Consider the following 22,164-nt stretch of genomic DNA (forward strand, 5'->3'; position numbering starts at 1 on the left):
TCATTAATGTCCTTTGGCCACATTTATGATACAACATCCATGTTTGAAGGCTACTCTAAATATAGTCAAACCAAAAATTATTCAGACATTTTTGATATTTTTGATATATTTTTACTAGTGGGTGCAGGACACTATAGTTCATTTATGTAAGTGAGGATAGCAAAATAAAGTAAACTGTGACATATTATACCCAAATATTCTTCATACAGTGGACTACCAGTAAAAACTGGTAACAACTTGCAGACACTTGACCTGACCATGTTTTTATTACTGACATATTTTAAACTATAGTGAATAAACTGTATTAATGAATGAAATGTTCAAGGTGTCTGAATAAATTTTGGTTTGACTGTATATCATTTCAAAAGCAACACAGCTACAGCAAAATATATTCTTCTCATGTCATGATATACAGTGGATGGAAAGGAGTATAATTAATAGTGATTGGATCAAACCATTCAACCAAATCAATTTTAGGAGAACTAACCATTTAACTAACGCTAAGGCACGCTCACTATGCTGACAGGTACATTCCTCGAATGCACAGACATAGCTAAACAGTGAACAGGTAAACTGGTAGAGTGAGTTAGGCAGTGATGTTATAAGAAGGAAGATTCTACAAAGTATCAACACGCAGGTAAGAATAATTACTAAGAATAATTAGCTATATACACCTGGTTAAAGTTAATTCACTCTTGATGTATGATACACAAATGTTACACAAAGCCTTGTGAAGTAAGGTATGACACAAGGTATGACAGATTAAAATGGCATGAGGTGATCTGTGTTATTACTTTCAGGGTAACTCATATGAAACACAATTTATTTATGAAGGAACATACATGTGATAAAGTGCGTAAATCTTTAGTACCAACATGATAAATTTGGTCAGAATGTCTAGTCACATGACATTCTGACCAAATTTATCATGTTGGTACTAAAGATTTACGCAGAGTTCACATCTGAGATTGCAGTTTCAGGCTTAGAAATCTAAAAATACATGTTGAATGATATATCATGTGGATGAATAAAATAAATATTTTGTATTGTAAAAAAAGAATGAGGTTATTGTAAGGACATAACTTTCTTTTACATTTTTTTGCAGTGCAAGCTTCCTCTTGCTCTTTTCATTCCTATCATACTTGCTCCAAAATGAAACCTGAAAGATTAAAATGTAGACAAACACAAGTATAAAAAACATTTAAAAATGTTTTATAATGTAGGGTGAATTGTCAATTCCTGTTTGCAGTCTTTTACTTTCACAATGCATCATGTTAATATATTTACAAAGTGTTCTGAAACCTGGACAACTCATATTGGTTTAGTAATGCCGATTCAACCAGGGTTTTCTCAACATGCTTGGCTTTATTCTACATTGGACTGAACTTGCTTCGGTGTAGAAGCACTGATCTATAACAATTATAACAGGTTACCACTTTCCTCAGCTACAGTTGTGGTCATAATTATTGGCACCCTTGGTAAATATGATCAAAGATGACTGTAAAAATAGATCTGCATTGTTTATCCTTTTGATCTTTAATTCATAAAATTAACAAAAATCTAACCTTTTATTGAAGGAAAAGAATTGAAAGTAGGTGGGAAATCACATTATGAAATACATGTTTTTCTCCAAAACACATTGACCACAATTATTGGCACCCCTAGAATATTTAATGAGTAAAATATCTCTGAAGTAAACTACCATTCATATTTACATTTTTTTTTTAGCACACCAGGGTGATCATGAACATGAAATTGTCCAGCCATGACTTCCTGTTCCACAGGAGTATAAACATGAGGAAACACAAAGGCCAAATTCCCTTAATCATTCATCACAATGAGCACGTTTACATGCACACCAGTAAGCTGATAACGCAAGTAAACCGCATTTACATGCCTTTTTTAATAAACTGGTTTATTTCCCTGTAGTGACGTCAAAAATAATCATTTTCATATCTGACTCCGAGTATTCCTTATGTTATGTCTGTTGTGATGTTAAATAAAGCTTGCAACATGTCAGCGGGAAACTTACGGCTCATATATTATTCTCTCATGCAGTTACAGATGCAGCGTTTTGACTGAACCACTTCTACTTCTGCCGCATGAGAGATGAGAACACATTTTTATATTTTCTGGGTCTTGAAAGAGTCTGCATTTGCGATATATTTCCATTTTCCTTTCCTGCAAAATGCTCGCTCTGTCTGGATGCATTTAAATCTGCACTAAGGATGCGTTTCTGTCAAGTATCACACATGCGCACTTCAATAAGCAGACACAAAGCAGGTTAATGCGTTTACATGCCACGCAAAATCGGGATAAGAGCCAAAAAACTACCTGTTCCGACCGGTTTATGCTTAAGCCATTTATGTCCTTACTCCGATAAAAGAAAACGGGTTACTGCGTTTACATGACCACATTTGTTGTCGGCTTATTAAGCATAATCGGCTTAAGAACATGCATGTAAACGCAGAATATCAGAATATAGTTCTGATGTGCAGCAAAAGATTGTTGAGCTTCACAAAATAGAAAGTGTGAAGAACTGAAGAGAAGAAGAACCAACATGGAGCTGGGAATCTGAAGGATCTGGAGAGATTCTGTATGAAGGAATGGTCTCTGATCTCTTGTCAGGTGTTCTCCAAACTCATCAGGCATTATAGAAGAAGACTCAGAGCTGTTCTCTTGGGAAAAGGAGGTTGTAAAAAATATTGAACAAAAGGGTACCAATAATTGTGGCCAACGTGTTTTGGAGAAAAACATGTATTTCATAATATGATTTCCCCCCCCACTTTCAATGCTTTCCCTTCAATGAAAGGTTAGATTTTTGCTAATTTTATGAATTAAAGATCAAAAGGATAAACAATGCAGATTTATTTTTACAGTCATCTTTGATCATATTTACCAAGGGTGCCAATAATTATGACCACAACTGTATGTGAGCACTGCTGGTTAGAAAGACAGTGTGTTTTATTTTCCTATTGATAGATTATTTAGATTAGACTTTTTTGTAATGACTGAATCTGAACATACCTGATGGTATTTACTAGATTTGAGTATTTCCAAAAGAAGGAAGGTAATGTACACCGATTTTATTGATTTTATTTTAATTTTCTCAATGCTCAATGAATTTAGGGTTAGTTCACCCAAAAATGAAAATTCTGTCATAAATTACTCCCCCTCATGTCGTTCCACACCCATGTCGTTCATCTTCCAAACACAAATGAAGATCTTTTTGATGAAATCGGAAAGATTTCTGTCCCTCCATAGACAGCTTTGCAGCTGCACTTTGACGCTTCAAAAAGTTCATAAAAAAATCCATATCCAATCTGATTTTGTCCAAATTTTCTGAAGAAACTCGATCGCTTCATATGATGAACAGATTTAATTTAGGCTTTTATTCACATATAAATATTGATCAGCAAACATAAGCTCATCCAAACCTCTGTCATTCATCCTCGTAGATCCTCTGCTTTAATCCTGATCATCCGGCTGCTTCCCATCCATCTCTACAAAGAAACAGAGACTGTTACTACTGAGTTAAATTCTTTCAAATGATCATCTACTCACCTGTTTGATTCACCTGATCTCTGCTAGTGTCAATAAACATTGTAAATGATATTACCTGTGTTGACTCCTTTTGTATGCTGACACAAACATGCTGCATAACACACGAGAATGAATCTCATTGGTTCTCACACGTCAAGCAAACATGCATGAGCTTCCATTTACCACAACTGATGTGTGAGATGATGAATGTTTATATGTGAATATAAGCCTAAATTAAATCTGTTCATCATATAAAGCGATCGTGTCTCTTCAGAAAATTTGGACTAAACTGTTCAATCCATATGGATTAGTTTTACGATCTCTTTATGAACTTTTTGAAGTGTCAAAGTATCAGTTGCATGTCTAGGAGGGACAGAAATCACTCAGATTTCATTAAAAATATCTTCATACATGTTCCGAAGATGAATGAAAGTCTTACAGGTTTGGAATGACATGAGGGTGAGTAATTAATGACAACATTTTTATTTTTGGGTGAACTATCCCTTTAAGTATATAGGCCTACTATCTCATTAGATTCAGAATGGATATTCCTGCATGTACTGCTGCATCTGGCTGCACATCCCCACCCCACGAATACGAAGACGTCCATCTTTATGAGGATATTCCTGCTACCCTGCCACCCTTACATGTCACAGCTACAGCGCCACCTGCCTATATAAGTAAGAGCTGCAGCTGCTGAGGTTAGAGCACTGTCTTTATATAATATTTAAAAGTACAGTATAGATTTTTTTATCTCTACAGATAATTTTCAAGAGATTCCTCAGATTCCTCAAAACTCTAATAGAACGATGGCAAACCCTTATCCTGTCCTCAATGTGCCTCCTCAAATAGCAATGGTGACACAAGAACAAAGTGAGTGCAGTTAAATTATCCATTATCCTAAAACTCAGGACATTATTACATATGTATTGTATATGCACACTGTGCACAGTATCCACATTTTTCTGTTAATGTATGAAATACCTGGATGACATTTTCCAAAAATGTGCAGTATACAACATAAGCATGTTACAGCAGCCTATCCTAAAGCAATGCGCACAATTTGTAGTAAATGAATGGGACTAAACCATGATTTTTAACATATTTTCTTTTCTCTTATATCAGTTAGAAATTATTATTATTAATATTATTATATGACATCTTTCAGTAAATAATAAATTAATGTTGTGACTTTTCCAGTCACATGAGCAACTGACTGCCTCAACATTTGTATACATTTGATTGCCTCATACATTTGTACTCATACATTTTAATTGTTCTTAACTTGAAATGTTTGAGTACACTAATTCATACATTTAACTTAAAATTTTCATGTAACCTCAATGTAAACATTTTTATTGGTGTAAACTTAATTCAGAAAATGCTAACTTGCTAATATGCTAACATGTTAACATGGTATAGCACTTGCTGAATGAGCACAGCAATATAAACAAAGACTATAGATATGATATAAAACATCTAACATACTTGCTCTCAAACCAAGCCACACATGCACCACTTGCATTATTTTAGCATAAAATTACTCATAAAATTACTCATAAAAGTTCATTTGACTGAGCTAATTTGTTTAATTTAAGTTTGTCCTACTCAAACCAATTAATTATTTTCAGCTTTAGGGTTTACAGTGTGCTTGTGCTCGGAAATAGTTCAAAAAGAAGTCAAAACAGAAAATTAACCTCGTCTGAGAGCAAGAAGTGTTTTGCTCAGAAAATCTGTGTTTTTGAACCATTTTAATAAGGACAGTCCAATGCTGCCACCTACTGGCGTAACGATATAGCCCGCAGAAAGACTCACTGAAAAATCTCCACCACTAATGCACGTCTGTCTGGAAAAGCAGAGCGATGCAAAAAAATGTTGACAGGAATGAAATGACGAGGCTGTGAGGGATAGAAGTATAGCCTACAGTGCGTTCAATGGGCCGTATGTAGTTTAACTACACACCGACTGTTCAGTTGACAAAACGTTGTTTCGGAAAAACAATCAGTAGACAAAAACTCCATGGAACAGATTTGAAAGGTTTTACTATGTTAATTACAATGTTATTAATGGGTTATCGGCATCACAGTCTGAGGTTAGAGCATTGTCTTTATATAATAATTAAAAGTACAGTATAGATTTTTTTTCTCTACAGATCATTTTCAAGAGATTCCTCAGATTCCTCAAAACCCTAATAGAACGATGGCAAACCCTTATCCTGTCCTCAATGTGCCTCCTCAAATAGCAATGGTGACACAAGAACAAAGTGAGTGCAGTTAAATTATCCATTATCCTAAAACTCAGGACATTATTACATATGTATTGTATATGCACACTGTGCACAGTATCCACATTTTTCTGTTAATGTATGAAGTACCTGGATGACATTTTCCAAAAATGTGCAGTATACAACATAAGCATGTTACAGCAGCCTATCCTAAAGCAATGCGCACAATTTGTAGTAAATGAATGGGACTAAACCATGATTTTTAACATATTTTCTTTTCTCTTATATCAATTAGAAATTATTATTATTATTATTATTATTATTATTATTATTATTATTATATGACATCTTTCAGTAAATAATAAATTAATGTTGTGGGACTTTTCCAGTCACATGAGCAACTGACTGCCTCAACATTTGTATACATTTGATTGCCTCATACATTTGTACTCATACATTTTAATTGTTCTTAACTTGAAATGTTTGAGTACACTAATTCATACATTTAACTTAAAATTTTCATGTAACCTCAATGTAAACATTTTTATTGGTGTAAACTTAATTCAGAAAATGCTAACTTGCTAATATGCTAACATGTTAATATGGTATAGCACTTGCTGAATGAGCACAGCAATATAAACAAAGACTATAGATATGATATAAAACATCTAACATACTTGCTCTCAAACCAAGCCACACATGCACTACTTGCATTATTTTAGCATAAAATTACTCATAAAAGTTCATTTGACTGAGCTAATTTGTTTAATTTAAGTTTGTCCTACTCAAACCAATTAATTATTTTCAGCTTTAGGGTTTACAGTGTACTTGTGCTCGGAAATAGTTCACTTCTTGCTTGTCTGCGAGCAAGAAGTGTTTTGCTCAGAAAATCTGTGTTTTTGAACCATTTTAATAAGGACAGTCCAATGCTGCCACCTACTGGCGTAACGATATAGCCCGCAGAAAGACTCACTGAAAAATCTCCACCACTAATGCACAGTCTGTCTGGAAAAGCAGAGCGATGCAAAAAAATGTTGACAGGAATGAAATGACGAGGCTGTGAGGGATAGAAGTATAGCCTACAGTGCGTTCAATGGGCCGTATGTAGTTTAACTACACACCGACTGTTCAGTTGACAAAACGTTGTTTCGGAAAAACAATCAGACAAAAACTCCATGGAACAGATTTGAAAGGTTTTACTAAGGTAATTACAATGTTATTAATGGGTTATCGGCATCACAGTCTATGAAAAGGGTCCATTGCTGCATAACAACTTTCAACTCATGATTTATAAGTAGGACTATGTATACTGTGCATAATATGCATGTGTTCTGCATGTATGGAACAATGATTGCTGACTGATTCATAAAAGCACACTCTTTTTCACCATCAAAGTGTTCATGCAGCAGCAGGTGAGCACTGTAGCCCCTCAGGTGATCATGGTGCAGCCACAGAGGGTTGTTGTTTTGGGTGACACACCAACAGCGACTGTGTGCCGGTACTGCTATAAGAGCATCATCACTAATGTGAAATATAAACCCGGTTGTGCTGCATGGGGCATGTGCCTCTTACTAACTGTACTTGGGTAAGTGAATTATAGTAAAAATTGTGTGTTAACTGTGGAAAACTCTTTACTCTTTTCTGGCATTTATGATTGTGTCTCTGTCTTCATTACATTGTTTTACAGACTCATCTGTGGAATTTGCCTCATCCCATTCTGTGTCAGGGGGTTTCAAGATGCCCATCACACCTGTCCTTACTGCCGCAGGCATTTAGGAATATATGTCCGCAAATGACTTTCCAAACTCTCACCCACACATTATGATAAGTAATCACAAGCCAAAAAACATTATAGAACAGATACCACACTAATTTAAGTGCCACAATGCATTAAAACAATTATAATGCAAAACACATTTGCTTAGTTAACAATTAGCTTAAAAGTCCTATTACCGTAGTTACGAGCTTACAAGTTGAAATCTTCTAATTACGACATGGTGTGAACTCACATTTAAGCTGTTTTAAAGATCTAAACTGTTACTGTCACGGTCACCAGCACTAGCACTCCATTTCCCAGCATCCCTCCTGCTCCTCACCTGCACACATTCATTTGTTTCTATGGACACTAGTCATCTTCACAGCTGCACATTATCAGTTAATTTCCCTGTGTGTGTATATAAGTTCCAGTTTCAGTTCTGTCCCTTGTCCGTTATCCATCTTATTATGTTGTGTTGTGTTTTATCTGCCTGTGCCTGTTTGGATTAAACTTGGATTTTTTGACATTACCCTGTTCTTCTACATCTTCCTTCGAGAACACAGCCTGACAGATACACTATTTAATGTCATTAAATTTAATGTATAATTTTTCTACCTCCTTTAGATATTATGCAGATATTATGTTCAATATTATATTTACCAAGAAAATTGCACTTTAAAATGCTGCATGTTACAACATTATAAGCCTATAGACTGTTTTTGATCATGATCAATGCCTTGAAGGATTTAAAACATTCAGTTAAGTTGCATCAGCCTAGAATAAACAAAAAACAATGTTGCCAACATTCAATATTTTCTCATATATATTTATTTAGGTTTGAATAACAGGGATTCCTGTCCAGACAGCAATAAACAATGCATCTGAATATCCTTGAACCGGCTGAACTTAAAAATACATATGTAAAAGAACTGACTTAAAATACATATAAAGCAGGTTTTTATAGCATATCTCACCCACAGATATAGCATATCTCAAAAAACTACTGCGCACACGCATCTTTACTGATATGATAAATATCAAACATGTGAATGTCCTACCACTGAAAATAAAATCAATAAAATCAAGTTTTAAAAAAAGCAGGTTGATTGTAACTGAGCACTGAAGGAAATGATTATAAACAGTATATCCTGATTATTGGCTAACTATGATTATATCCTGTGTGATTATGTAATTGCCTTCATCTACAGACTGATATCAGAGATGTCATGCAAATATACACTACCAAAGAGCCAATAGAATAGAAAAGACTACTATATAGTAAAATTTCATATAGCATTTTGACTGTCCACTTGGTCCTCCACATAGTCATTGGCAAAGTTAAGAATATTTTTCAATGCATCTAAAATCAGAATATCTACTGTTGTGTTAGTAGTACGCTCCTCATGGTAGTTTTTCACAGGATAAATGCAGTTCACAGGAACTCCCAGTTTGACAGAACACTCCTGCATCTGCAAAAGGCAACCATAGTTGTGTAAAAAAAAAAAAAAAAAATGGTTCTGCTGAATACTATGTAGATGACAGAAAACAAAAGGAAAGTACAAGAAACCCCCCAAAAATGCATACATATACTGAAAAAAATATATACTGAACAAGTAAATGGTCTTTATAATAAATCTTTTTACTTTGGGAAAATAAATATTTAGGATTAAGGTTTAAACCAAACAAATATCATTTGAGAAAAAAAAAAAAAAAACTTGTAACAATTGAGGTATTTTTAATGTAAGTTGGCCCAAACTTTTTTTTCTCCCAGTGCATTACTTGGTTGCAAATTTAAATCCCAGTACCTTCTGTTTTATTTTTTTGCTTGTGTAGATCTTCTCAAGATTGTCTTTAACTAGTGGACATGCTTCATCCACCTTGGTCATGATTATGACTTCAGGAATGCCTGTGGTACAATGAACAATAATTACATACTGTATATTCCACAATACAAAATAAACTGAATTTACACAAATTATACTATTCTAAGTTTATTTCCTAGTTCTTTTAAGATGGTGTGTAGTTTCCTTAATGATCATTGACTTTTTGTGTGTTTTGTTATAGTTATGCATGAATCTCTGAGTAGTGATGCTTCCTACTCTTTTAAAGTAAAATCCTCCAGGTCCTGCACAACCTTTGGTTTTCCAGCATTTTCTGCACATTTGAGTTTTACTTAACATTGGCTATATGATATTGAAATCCAACAAATGGGACTCATACAGAACTATTACAATAGTTTTTCATATATATCATATTTTAAGAGCCAGGGATGAAACTTGTGCACCAAATATGGTATTTTTGAGAATAACCATATTCTATATGACTTACCCAAGTCTCGTGCTTTCTTCCGAACTTCTCTCATTTGCCTAATGTTGTCCTCATCAATCAGAGAAACAGTGTTAGCAGGAAGAACAGCCACCAGACAGTGAATCCTGTCTTTCAGAGTGGGATTATTTTTGTATTTTGGGTCTTCTTCAGTAATTTGTTTTACTGGGTTAAACTGAAGAAGCAGAAGCATTAAATAAACTACAAGAATGTTTTGCATTATGGAAATCAACAACAACAACAACAACAACAGAACGTCTCAGGTTACGTATGTAACCATGGTTCCCTGAGAGGGAACGAGACGCTGCGTCAAGCGCTTTGGGAACGCCTCTGCGTGAATGCGTCGTGAAGCACATGTGAAATCTGTCCAATGGCGTGACGGAACGTCATAGGCGGGTGACGTCATGACCAGGAAACTATAAAGCACACCCGAACCAAACAGAGTTAGCTTCTGAAAGTCGAAGTAAGTCGATACAGGCATGCAGGGAGTATGGCAACGGGACGCAGCGTCTCGTTCCCTCTCAGGGAACCGTGGTTACATACGTAACCTGAGACGTTCCCTTTCAAGGGAACTCGCGCTGCGTCAAGCGCTTTGGGAACGAGATACCCACGCCGCCATAAGACCGAGTGCCTGTCTGTGTGAAACTGTTCAGCGCACACTAAGACACCAGCACCCTTGACCCCGGGGTAGAGGCCACATCTAGGTTATAAAACCTAACAAAAGTGTGCGGCGAGGACCAGCCGGCCGCATCACAAACTTCTTGGAGGGACACTCCAGACAACAGGGCCAAAGAGGCCGCCATACTCCGTGTAGAGTGAGCACGGACCTTAAGAGGAGAAGGAAGACCGGCAGACTCATACGCAAGTGAGATAGCCTCAACTATCCACTTGCTCAAGGTTTGCTTAGATGCGGGGTGCCCCCTACGTGGGGCCCCGAAACAGACGAACAACTGATCCGTCTTACGCCACAGGGCAGCTCTGTGGACGTAAGCATCCAAAGCCCGAACAGGGCACAGCAAATTAAGTTTTTCCTGGTCTGGATCCAGAAAAGGAGGAGGGCAAAAGGCCTGCAACATAATAGGGCCCGCCACATTAGTGGGGACCTTAGGGAAATAACCTTCCCGAGGAAAGAGAAAGGCTTTTACCATGCCTGGCGCAAAGTCCAAGCAAGAGGGAGAGACCGAAAGGGCTTGTAGGTCACCAATTCTCTTTAACGAAGAGATAGCAAGGAGGAAAAGAGTCTTTAGAGTGAGGAATTTAACATGAACCTCTTCAATAGGCTCGAAAGGAGCAGTAGACAGGCCCTCCAACACTATAGCCAAGTCCCATGTGGGAACTCTCTGACGTGCCGCAGGCCTCAGCCTCAGAGTACCACGGAGGAAGCGAGTAACCCAAGGGTGTCTGCCCAGAGAAGCACCCTCCAAAGGAACATGGTAAGCCGCAACGGCCGCCACGTAGACCTTTAGCGTCGAAGGAGATAAACCAGAAGAAAATTTTTCTTGAAGAAACTCCAGAACTGTACCAACTGGGCAGTTAACAGGATCAACATTACGTTCTCTACACCAAGAAGAGAAAACATTCCATTTAAAGGAATACAGCTTCCTCGTGGAGGGAGCTCTGGAATGGAGCATAGTCTCCACTACTTCAGTAGAGAGACCGGAATCTAAGAGCTGTGCCCCCTCAGAGGCCACGCCCACAACTTCCACAACTCCGGGCGGGGGTGAAGAATTGAGCCCCCCGCCTGCGAAAGTAGGTCCCTCCTGACCGGAATCTCCAGAGGAGAGCCGTCGAGGAGGGACATAAGGTCCGAGAACCATACTCGGCCCGGCCAAAACGGGGCTACTAGGAGCAACTGGACCCCGTCCTGGCGCACTCTCTCCAGAACTCCCGGAAGCAGAGCAATCGGGGGAAAGGCGTACAGACGCAGCCTCGGCCACGTCTGCACCATAGCGTCCAACCCCAGGGGGGCTGGATATGAGAGGGAGAAATAGAGAGGACATTGGGTCGTTTCCAGAGACGCAAACAAGTCCACATCCGCTTTCCCGAAGCGCTCCCAAAGGAGCTCCACCACCTCGGGGTGGAGTCTCCACTCCCCGGGCCTCGGCCCCTGCCTCGACAGGATGTCTGCTTCCTGATTCAGACGCCCTGGGATGTAAACTGCCCTGACTGACAGCAACCTCCCTTGGGCCCACAGGAGGATCTGGTGTGCCAACTTGCATAAGGGGCGCGACCGCAGACCCCCCTGATGGTTTATATATGAGACCACCGCTGTGTTGTCCGTGCGGACCAACACATGATGGCCCCTGAGATCTGGGAGGAAGTGTTTGAGTGCCAGGAACACAGCCATCATCTCTAACTGGTTTATGTGCCAGGAAAGATAATGACCCCTCCACAGACCCTGAGTCGAGCGACCACTCATGATCGCCCCCCAACCGGTGAGGGATGCATCCGTCGTTAGCGTTACGCGACGACAAGGAGCCCCCAACACCGGGCCTTGGGAAAGAAACCAGGGTTTCTTCCACATGACACAAGCACGAAGGCATCGCCGCGTGACCTTGATCATGCGAAACGGATTTCCCCTCGGGGAAAACCCCCTGGTTTTGAGCCACCACTGCAACGGTCTCATGTACAGCAGGCCAAAAGGTATCACGTTGGACGCAGCTGCCATCAGACCTAACAGTCTCTGAAACTGTTTCACAGTGAGTGACTGACCCAGCTTCAGCTTGTTTACGGCTGTGAGAATGGCCTCTATGCGAGCTGGCGACAGACGAGCTTGCATTGACACTGAATCCCACACTACGCCTAGAAAAGAGGTTCTCTGAGCTGGAGAAAGCACACTCTTCTTTGCGTTTAGCCGTAACCCCAGACGCTTCATATGGGCGAGAACAGCATCTCGATGCTGAACCACCAACTCTTCTGACTGTGCTAGAATCAACCAGTCGTCTATGTAATTCAACACGCGGATGCCCTGGAGTCGCAGAGGAGCCAGAGCTGCATCCACGCATTTTGTGAAGGTGCGGGGAGATAAAGCTAGGCCGAAGGGAAGAACCCGATATTGGTACGCTTCGCCCCCGAAAGCGAACCTCAGGAACTTCCTGTGTTGAGGAAGGATGGATATATGAAAGTATGCGTCCTTCAGATCTATCGTGACAAACCAATCCTCGAACTTGATTTGTGACACGATCTGTTTCAGAGTTAGCATTCTGAACTTGAGCTTCTTTACAGAGCGGTTTAATAGGCGCAGATCTAGAATGGGACGCAACCCTCCATCCTTCTTTGGAACTATAAAGTACCGGCTGTAAAACCCTGACTCCCTGCTGGGAGAAGGAACCCTTTCTATGGCTTCTTTTCGCAAGAGAGTCTGTACTTCCTGTTCCATAACCAGAGCCTGCTCGGGGCTCACCTCGGTGAACAAAACCCCGTTGAACCTGGGCGGTCGCAACCCGAACTGAATTCTGTACCCAAATTCTACTGTGCGCAGGACCCATTGAGATACGTTTGACAGAAGTTTCCACGCTGCCAATGAATCTACTAAGGGAATCAGTCTCTCGAGACTGACCTCTGGTGTTAGATGGGTGACCAGCCCGGTGCCCTGAAGCGGCGAACTGGCAGGGAGCAACTGAACTGGCCACTTTTGGTCCCTCCTTGGAGGGAGCGAACATCCCAGCGCCACTACGTTGCCGGGTGGACGCTGAGATAAGCGTTCGCTGGGAGCTGCTGCGCCCTGAAGCACGCGAGGTGGCAGGGTTGGCAGAACGGCCCCCTGAGGGCACCGAGGGGGGCCGGGCACCGTGTACTGAGGTGGACACCGACCCGCCTCGGAGGGGACTGCCCTCAGAAGCCTGACACCACTGGCGTCAGGACTTCTTTCCCGAAGCCCTCCGCTGGATAATAACGGTCCTAAGATCCGCCTTTCCTTTGGATGGCTTCGGTTGTGAGCGCTGCCCCGACCCCCAGTCCCTCTGCGGGGGGGCACGGGAAGCAACGCTCACTTTTTGTTGCGCCCTGTGGGAGGAGCTCGTACTCGGCTGGGACTGCTCCTTATGACTAGCAGCCCCAGAGACCTGAGATCGGCGGGGAAGAAATTTAGAGAAAGCCGCCGCCTGTTTCTTAGCTTCCTGGAACCTCTCGACGACTGTGTTGACTGAGTCGCCGAAGAGGCCAGGCGGCGTGATAGGAGAGTCAAGTAGAAAAGATCTATCTCGTTCCTTCATGTCAGCGAGGTTGAGCCAAAGGTGTCTCTCCGTGGCCACCAGGGCTGCCATAGACCGCCCAATAGATCTGGCGGTCTCCTTGGTGGCACGGAGAGAGAGATCTGTAGCTTTCCTTAGCTCAGAAAACGCCTCGCGACTGACTTCCCCACCCTCATCAAGGTCTTTAAGCAGGTCGGCTTGATAGGCTTGAAGGACGGCCATAGTGTGTAAACATGCCGCCGCCTGACCTGCTGCCGAGTACGCTTTACCCACTAAAGCAGAAGATGTACGTAAAGGCTTAGTGGGTAACTTCGGGGCTTTGAGAGAGGCTGCCGACTCGGGGGAGAGATAGCTCGCGAGCGTCTCTTCCACCCGCGGCATCTCCCCATAACCATGCCTTTTTAGTCCTAAGATGTTACTATAATTAGATGTTTGTGGACTATAGACCCGGAAGGACGCGGGTCTGTTCCACGACCTCGACACCTCGGTGTGGAGGTCGGGAAAAAAAGGCAAGCCCCGGCGTGGAGGTTGTGCGCGAGACGGGAGAAAGCGCTCGTCTAATAAACTGGCCTGACGGGCTTCCTGTTTCTCGGTCGGCCAGCTTATGTTTAATCTGGCCACCGCTCTAGTAACAACCTCCACTAGCTCCTCATATGCTTGTGACTGTGGTGGCGACTCATCACACTGATCGATGCTGACAACGTCTAATTCCTCAGAACTAGAGCACTGCAACATCGGCGCTTCACCAGGGGCAGAAGAAACCGCAGAGCGTGCTTCTAGCTCCTGAAATGAAGCGCTGGATCCTGCAGGTAAAGGCAGAGAAAGGGCGGGGCCCGTCTCTAACCCCTCTGCAAGATCCATTTGCGAACCCCACGACGCGAGCCTTCGCTGTGCCTCGGCAGCAGCGGGACCCGAGCCGCGGGGAGCGCGAGCCGAACCGCTTTCCTCGAAAAGCGCCCGGCGGGAGCGGAGCGTCTTCATAGACATCAGCTCGCAATGCTCACAGCCAGCTCCCTCGAGAGCTGACTGGGCATGCTCCACTCCCAAGCAAACAACACAAAGCTCGTGTGCATCTCCCGCCGGAATGTAGCGAGGACAAGGAGACGCACACGGCCTGAATTGCTGCACTTGTGTCGCCATAATAGTGTCTTAGATATGTGTGCTTGAATAACGTGAGAGACAAACAACAATAAATAAGACAGACAGTTTCACAGAAAGCGCTTACTGAAGACACAGAAGCTGACTCTGTTTGGTTCGGGTGTGCTTTATAGTTTCCTGGTCATGACGTCACCCGCCTATGACGTTCCGTCACGCCATTGGACAGATTTCACATGTGCTTCACGACGCATTCACGCAGAGGCGTTCCCAAAGCGCTTGACGCAGCGCGAGTTCCCTTGAAAGGGAACTGAATAGACAACTTAAAATGTAGTATCACATGCACTCTTTTGCACTGAATCAGTTTGCCAGCATTTCTGGAGTGAAGTTTACCACACTTTTTTGAACAATCAGCTCAGGTTTACTTCCAAACTATGCAAAAGGACTTTATGATACTGTGCTTGAATGAGAAATCTGAAGTTTGTATTATATGCACTTACAGTATGACCATCATTGATGTGACCCTTTAATAACTGGATGATGTCCTCAGTCTTTATTCCAATGCCTACATTGTGAATACCAGCGATGTCAGTGAACATGAAAGGAAAGAAGGAGCCAGCCCTGTCCTTCTTCACTTTGTATGTTTTGCACTGAGAACAAAACCCAAACATTGTTTAAATGTTTTGCATGAAGCTTTTCTTACTATGACAATTTAAAATGATTTAAAAATCAAATAAAAGTTATTTAATTCTTGTCATGGAAATTAAAGCAGTACACTTCTTAACATGGCTTTTAAATACTTAATATCTATACAATATATACATTTAAGATTATACCTCCAAAGTAAAGCTTCTTCCAAAATCTGATGAATTTGCCTGGGCTTTGGTAGAGATGCGCCCCTGGAAAGCGTTATTCACAGAGTTGAAGAAGCTTGATTTTCCAGCACCTTGTGGTCCATGCAGTAGAATTCGGAGAGTGTTGACTTCCGGGTTCCCAGGTTGGAAGTTGGTTACTGTTGTCAAAAGGTTTTGTCCATCTTCACTAGAAAGGGGGTGGTCAGGGGATTTTGTGAGCATAACCCTAGACTTATATGCATAAAAGTTTAAAATGCAATAGGCCTATATGAGATCCAACATGTTTTTAAAATATTCCAAGAATTTCTAATCAATTAAGTATTTGTATAACACTTTAAAAAAGCAAGAAGAAAATGTCACAAGAAACATGAAACTACACTTTAGTGGCTATTGTAGAAAAAATATTTGACTGCAGTTTTGGCTGCAATTGACCAATGAGAATGTTTCAGAGATCAAATGTAAGAGTTAAAGGGGACCTATTATGCAAAATTCACTTGGATATAAATGTGTGTTGGCAGTGTGTGTACACAACCACCCTATAGTGATAAAAATCCACTTTTTTTAATTCCCATAAATCATAAGCAGTGTCTCAGAACAAGTTTCCAGATCCCTGGCAATGTGACGTCACATTAGCCACAGGCCCCGCCCACGAATGTTGACAGACACTGCTGTTTTAACATAGAACCGCCCTGAGCGAGTTCACAGCGAGTTTACACAGTCAGCCATTGCTGCACTGACGAGAATGTCTCCCAAGCGTTTTAGGTGTTCTGTAGCTGGATGGATTAATCCCATTGTATGTGGGTAGGACAAGACCCACCCACTTTTTAAGACCAATGATATTGGACTCACTTTTACCTTCTCTAATTCAGCATTTGTCTGTTCACCTTTCAGAGCGCGTCAGTCACTTAGACATAAACGACTGTGTTTTGTAAAACCATGTGTGCATCGCACTGTACAATATATATATATATATATATATATATATATATATATATATATATGTGTGTGTGTGTGTGTGTGTGTGTGTGTGCGTTAATGGGTCACAGTCACAGACACTTAGCCCTATCCATTATATGAGGTATTCCTCTGGATAAGCAATCTCTTGATTCTTTTTCCCAAATCATTACCGTCCCTCCCTATATTTTTGCAGGGTAAGTTAGATCATGGCCACGAATTAATAATTTGTTTCCACAACTAATTAATTCCCTTATTTTACTGAAATTACAGACACGTAAGCCGATTATTATAAATTAAGGAGGGGAAAGGAAATTGATTAGTCATAGAAACTAAATTATTAATTATTAATTATTATTATTATTATTATTATGATTATTATGATTATTATTATATGTTATAGCTTAGGTTATAAAAAGTTAGGCTATTGTGTTTTTTCTTCTTCTTCAGCATGTCAGTTTGTAGTATTTCCCATGCACCAGTATTCAGTTTCGCTTCTCCTGGCAGCGCAACATCTTGTACGGAAGATACATTTTGCTTTTCTGACAATTTTCCAATGGTGACAATAGCTTTGGAATACTGGGAAAAATCATGAATATATGAGACAAGATGGGCTCTGTACTGCTCATATGTCAATGCCCTCTCAAAGCACAGAGCCCAATAGGCTATGATGAAATAATTTTATTAAACTGACTTGTTTACAATATTTCTAGTGCTTTCCTTGTTCAAGGACTTTGTATCATTTCTATTTTAATGCATTTTTAAAGATTGGATCACCATAATTTGTACAAAACGGGCTTGCTTCTTGTGTCTGCTGCAAGTTTTGCGCACAGCACGGGCCACACACCTTGCTTAATTGACGATTGATAAGCTCTATCTATCTATCTATCTATCTATAATAGCATCTACTCCAGTAAAAAAAAATTGGGGGAGGACCCAATTTTTTTGCTTCCGACGCCCATGATTAATAAGCCCATGACTCTCTCCATTTACTCCTGAAATCTGAGCCGCTGAAGACGAGGTGGATTAATTTTGTTTTCGAAAAAAATGCTCCCTCAACTCTACCGAAATTCGTTTATGTCTGCGCGAATCATTTCACACCGGACTGCTTTGTGAACGAATGTCAATACAAAAGGACAATACAAAACAGTTTGTTACTGAAGGATAGATTAGTACAAACTGTTCAGGATCCAGCTTACAGTCTCCAAAGTGATACTGGATATGGCAGTAATGAAGGTGACAGCACTTTATTACAGTTCATCTGAGTTGATTTACGGATATAAAGTTTACCAGTTTATTAAGCACCACCCGAAAAGGCATAAGGTCTTTATATATTTGTTTACTGTTAGTTGTAACGAGTGTTTCTGTGTAATTCGCTATTTATGTTGATGATAATGCAAGGGAGAGAGAGAGTTTATGGATAATATTTTAATGCACACTTGCACTGTGTTTTATTAAGCTCTTACAGTGATTTTATTTTGTGTGAAGTACAATAAACGTTATAAAACTCATCGGTAAAAAGGCTTGTACTAATATAGTGGATAAAAACAAGAAGACAATATAAGTTATAACTGTAATTAAACTAAACTACACCTGTTCTATCTCCATGCAGCATGTATTCGCAGTTTCTGACATTGGCCCTGTCCCATATGGCACCCTAAACACTCACGGCCTTCCTATGAGTCCGCACTTTCGTGACGTAACGTCGCTTTGACTGTCGGGAAGAAGTCTGCCGCGGAGCTCGCACCAGTGCGGGCTCAGCAAAAGTGCGCATCGAGGGCGCATATCGGCCGCTTCTGAAGCCTAAAATTGACAAATGAGACACCCTACGGTCTCGTGGACTTAACGGACACGCGCACGTGGCAGCCATTGTAAGTCCACAAGACCGAAAGTGCTATGAAGTGTGCCATTTGGGACAGGGCCATTATAGTGCATCCTGACACCAGAGAATGAGCTCTTGAAGCTCCGCCCTCTTAGGCCGAGCGCAGTAGCTCATTTGCATTTAAAGGGCACACATTGAAACGCCTTTTTTCTCACCCCAAAAATGTGGCAATTTTAACATGCTATAAAAAATTATCTGTGGGGTATTTTAAGCTAAAACTTCACATACACACTCTGGGGACATCAGAGACATCTTGTAAATGGGTAATGCATAATAGGTCCCCTTTAATGGATAAAGCATTGTTCTGGCAGGAGAAAAAAAAGTTTCCAGAGCTTACCTCCAGTTCATTGGCCTCCATGGCTTGTCATCCTCTGTTTAGCCAAAAATAATTTTTAGTCATTAAAAATATTTAAGAACTATAAATAACACTAGTCGCTTTAAATAAAAACTTGGAAAAAAATAATTTCAGTGTGTGGACATTAATCATTATATATATATATATATAAAACCATAATTTTTGTTTGAGAAAATGATCATTTACCTGAAGGAGGACCAGAAGGAGGTGTAACAAATGGTGTAACAAATTTGGATTTGATCATATTAAATATCTCCATCTTAGCAGCGTCTTTGTCCTTATATTGGAAGATAAAATATTGGTTTGAAAAATACCATTAAAATGATGTAAAATCAATGTGTACAGTGTGTTATTTTTTCTTTTCTTTTTTTTCTTCTTTCTTTCTCGCTGTCTTTTGTTCTATTTTGACTTGTATTCTTGTATTTTAGGTAAAAGAGTCTGTAAGATTGCATTCCTTCTTTAAAATCAGTCTTTTTATAAAACTTATTTGATAAAAAAAAATTATGTAAAATCTGAAAATAATAATAATAATGATAATAAATGAATAAATAAATAAAATAAATCAGCATGCCACTGTGGTGTTTATTGCTTTGTCTCAGTCCCTTCCAATGTTTCCTTCCCTCCCATCTAAACACCCTTAGGGATGGCTTCTCTGTGCCACGTGACTGGAAGTTTTAAGACATTTTACTTTTTAAAACTTGAAATAATATGAAATGTGAAAAGTACTACATTTTTTTGATGTCAATGACAGCCCTTATGTCAAATTTTAAAATAAAATATTTCTCTTTAATTATTAATTTAATCTTTAGTATTATATTTTGTTTGTGTAAAAATATATAAATATACATTCAAATGATGTGTATGTAGAATAAGTCTACAAATAGAAAAATATAACACAGTTACACAATTTGTCCATTTACCGACATTAACAAAATGTTGTACTGATAACTGAACTAGCTGGAGTAACATCAGGAGTAACATCAACTAAACACAACTAAACACTTGTATTGCTTTTTTGTTGTTAAGCATTAAATCAATTTTACTTTCACTTTCATGGTATTTGTCATTTTCTAAACTTGACATAGCTTATAGGTAAATATGTGGTATATATGGTAGCTCAGAAATATTTATTCATATTGTACACATTACATTTAAATTTTATTTAATTATTATTCAGAAAATAATTCTTACCTGCAAGTCAGTCTGAGAGTGTATGTTGATCTTGTTCAGTTTCTAAGAAACTCACCTATTTATCCTGTAACTAAGTGACTGAATTTCATAGTAGTTACTTTCAGTTTTACTATCTGTTCTCTTGATAACTGATGGTCCCTCCCTTTGTGGTCCTGTGAATTTCCAAGAGGTTCAATTAACTGTAAGCAGATAGGCTGCTCCAAAATGACAAATTAAAAATATTGCTAGGCTTGTTTTGCCAGCTGCGAGTCTAGTGTCTCGGGCTGTAAAGCAGCTGCGTTGAAGCATAGGCCTAATTATTAGGGATGTCACTTTAACGTGTTAATTGACCGTTCGCAAAGACCCGCTCCCTTTAGTTACTGTTGCTACGTCCAACAAGCCATGCCGATCTCTCACCACACATCATGTTCTCACGCAGTGAAAAATACATCGCGGAGCAAACTGACAACGCATTGACAGACAAGACAGAGCAGGTTACTTGTGATATGAAACAAAGTCTAAAATTTCAAATGTTGTCATTTTTAAAGAATGATTATGATTGGTTAGATCGTCTGTCATTCAAACTCCTGGCGAAGGGTCAATTCACCCATAACGTAGAATCCGCAGTTTTGTCCGCAAAGTAGTCAGGGGAGTAAGTAGATTAACCTCGATGGACTTGAAACTGAACTTGAAAAATAGTGTGCACTGACCTCTTTCGGCGGTTGAAACAACATTCCTTCTGATGTTCTTTCATGTTTATTTGATACTATAAACTAACCAGTAGGAAGAGATGATCGGTTCACGTGCCGCTTGAATTGAGGCACTACAGCGATCTGTCATGACACATTAAAGAGTCACAAAACAGTATTTATTGTTTACATTTATTTAAAAATCACAAAATTTGTTTCATATCAAAAGTAACCTGCTCTGTCTTGTCTGTCGACGCGTTGTCAGTCTTTGCTCTGCGATGTATTTTTCACTGCGTGAGAACATGATGTGTGGATGAGAGGCAACAGTAACTAAAGATGACGGGTCTTTGCGAATGGTCAATTGGGTGGGATTAATTAAGGAAAATACAAGTAAAAATAATTAACGCATTTGAAGCATCCCTCCCCAGTCATCTTGCATGCAGACAGCTGAAGCATTGAAAATCCCCATTTCCACTATGAGGGCAATAATTAAGAAGTTCCAATCAACTAAAGATGTATCAAATCTGCCTGGAAGAGGACTTGTGTCTATACCTATTGCACAGTGAGGAGGAGAGTTTGAGTGACCAAAGACTCTCCAATGATCACAGCTAGAGAATTGCAGAGATTAGTTGAGTTTTGGGGTCAGAAAGCCTAAAAAATGTTATCAAACAGCACCTACATTACCACAAGTTGTTTGGGAGGGTTTCAAGAAAAATTCTCCTTGCTCATCCAAAAACGATTTCCAGCATATTCAGTTGTCAGACTCAGACAAGACTGGAACTTCAAATGGGAATGGCTTCTATGGTCATATGAAATTAAAAAATGAAACTTTTTGGCAGCAAACCCACCAGATGGGTTTGGTGCACACATGGATAAAAAGTACCCCATGCCCACTGTTAAATATACTGCTGGATCTTTAATGTTCTGGACCTATTTTTCTGCAGGAGGTCCTGGACATCTTGTTCAGATTCATGGCATCATGGATTCTATCAAATACCAACAGATAAAATATCAAAGCCAGACTGTGCCTGCTAGAAATCGTATAATGGGCTGTGGTTGGATCTTCCATCAGGACAACAATCCAAAACAAACATCAAAATCAACACAAAAATGTGTCACTGAAC

The 22,164-nt window shown here is 39.9% G+C and overlaps 2 protein-coding genes across 2 annotated transcripts; one reads left to right on the forward strand and one right to left on the reverse strand.

Moving 5' to 3' along the window:
• The first annotated feature begins 4,081 nt into the window (after nucleotides 1-4,081).
• Nucleotides 4,082-8,039, forward strand: si:dkeyp-75b4.8 (lipopolysaccharide-induced tumor necrosis factor-alpha factor homolog). The gene is made up of 4 exons (XM_051911984.1): nucleotides 4,082-4,416; nucleotides 5,696-5,806; nucleotides 7,163-7,352; nucleotides 7,455-8,039. The coding sequence occupies exons 1-4, from the start codon at nucleotides 4,353-4,355 to the stop codon at nucleotides 7,561-7,563; spliced, it is 474 nt and encodes a 157-aa protein (XP_051767944.1). The 5' UTR covers nucleotides 4,082-4,352; the 3' UTR covers nucleotides 7,564-8,039.
• Nucleotides 8,040-8,190: 151 nt separating this feature from the next.
• Nucleotides 8,191-19,767, reverse strand: LOC127522030 (interferon-induced protein 44-like). The gene is made up of 7 exons (XM_051911599.1): nucleotides 19,368-19,767; nucleotides 19,164-19,197; nucleotides 15,973-16,177; nucleotides 15,637-15,786; nucleotides 9,852-10,023; nucleotides 9,329-9,429; nucleotides 8,191-8,992 (listed from the first exon to the last, which is right to left on the reverse strand). The coding sequence occupies exons 1-7, from the start codon at nucleotides 19,438-19,440 to the stop codon at nucleotides 8,810-8,812; spliced, it is 918 nt and encodes a 305-aa protein (XP_051767559.1). The 5' UTR covers nucleotides 19,441-19,767; the 3' UTR covers nucleotides 8,191-8,809.
• Nucleotides 19,768-22,164: the final 2,397 nt, after the last annotated feature.

The sequence above is a fragment of the Ctenopharyngodon idella genome, chromosome 1 (assembly GCF_019924925.1).
Source record: "Ctenopharyngodon idella isolate HZGC_01 chromosome 1, HZGC01, whole genome shotgun sequence".
NCBI lineage: Eukaryota > Metazoa > Chordata > Actinopteri > Cypriniformes > Xenocyprididae > Ctenopharyngodon > Ctenopharyngodon idella.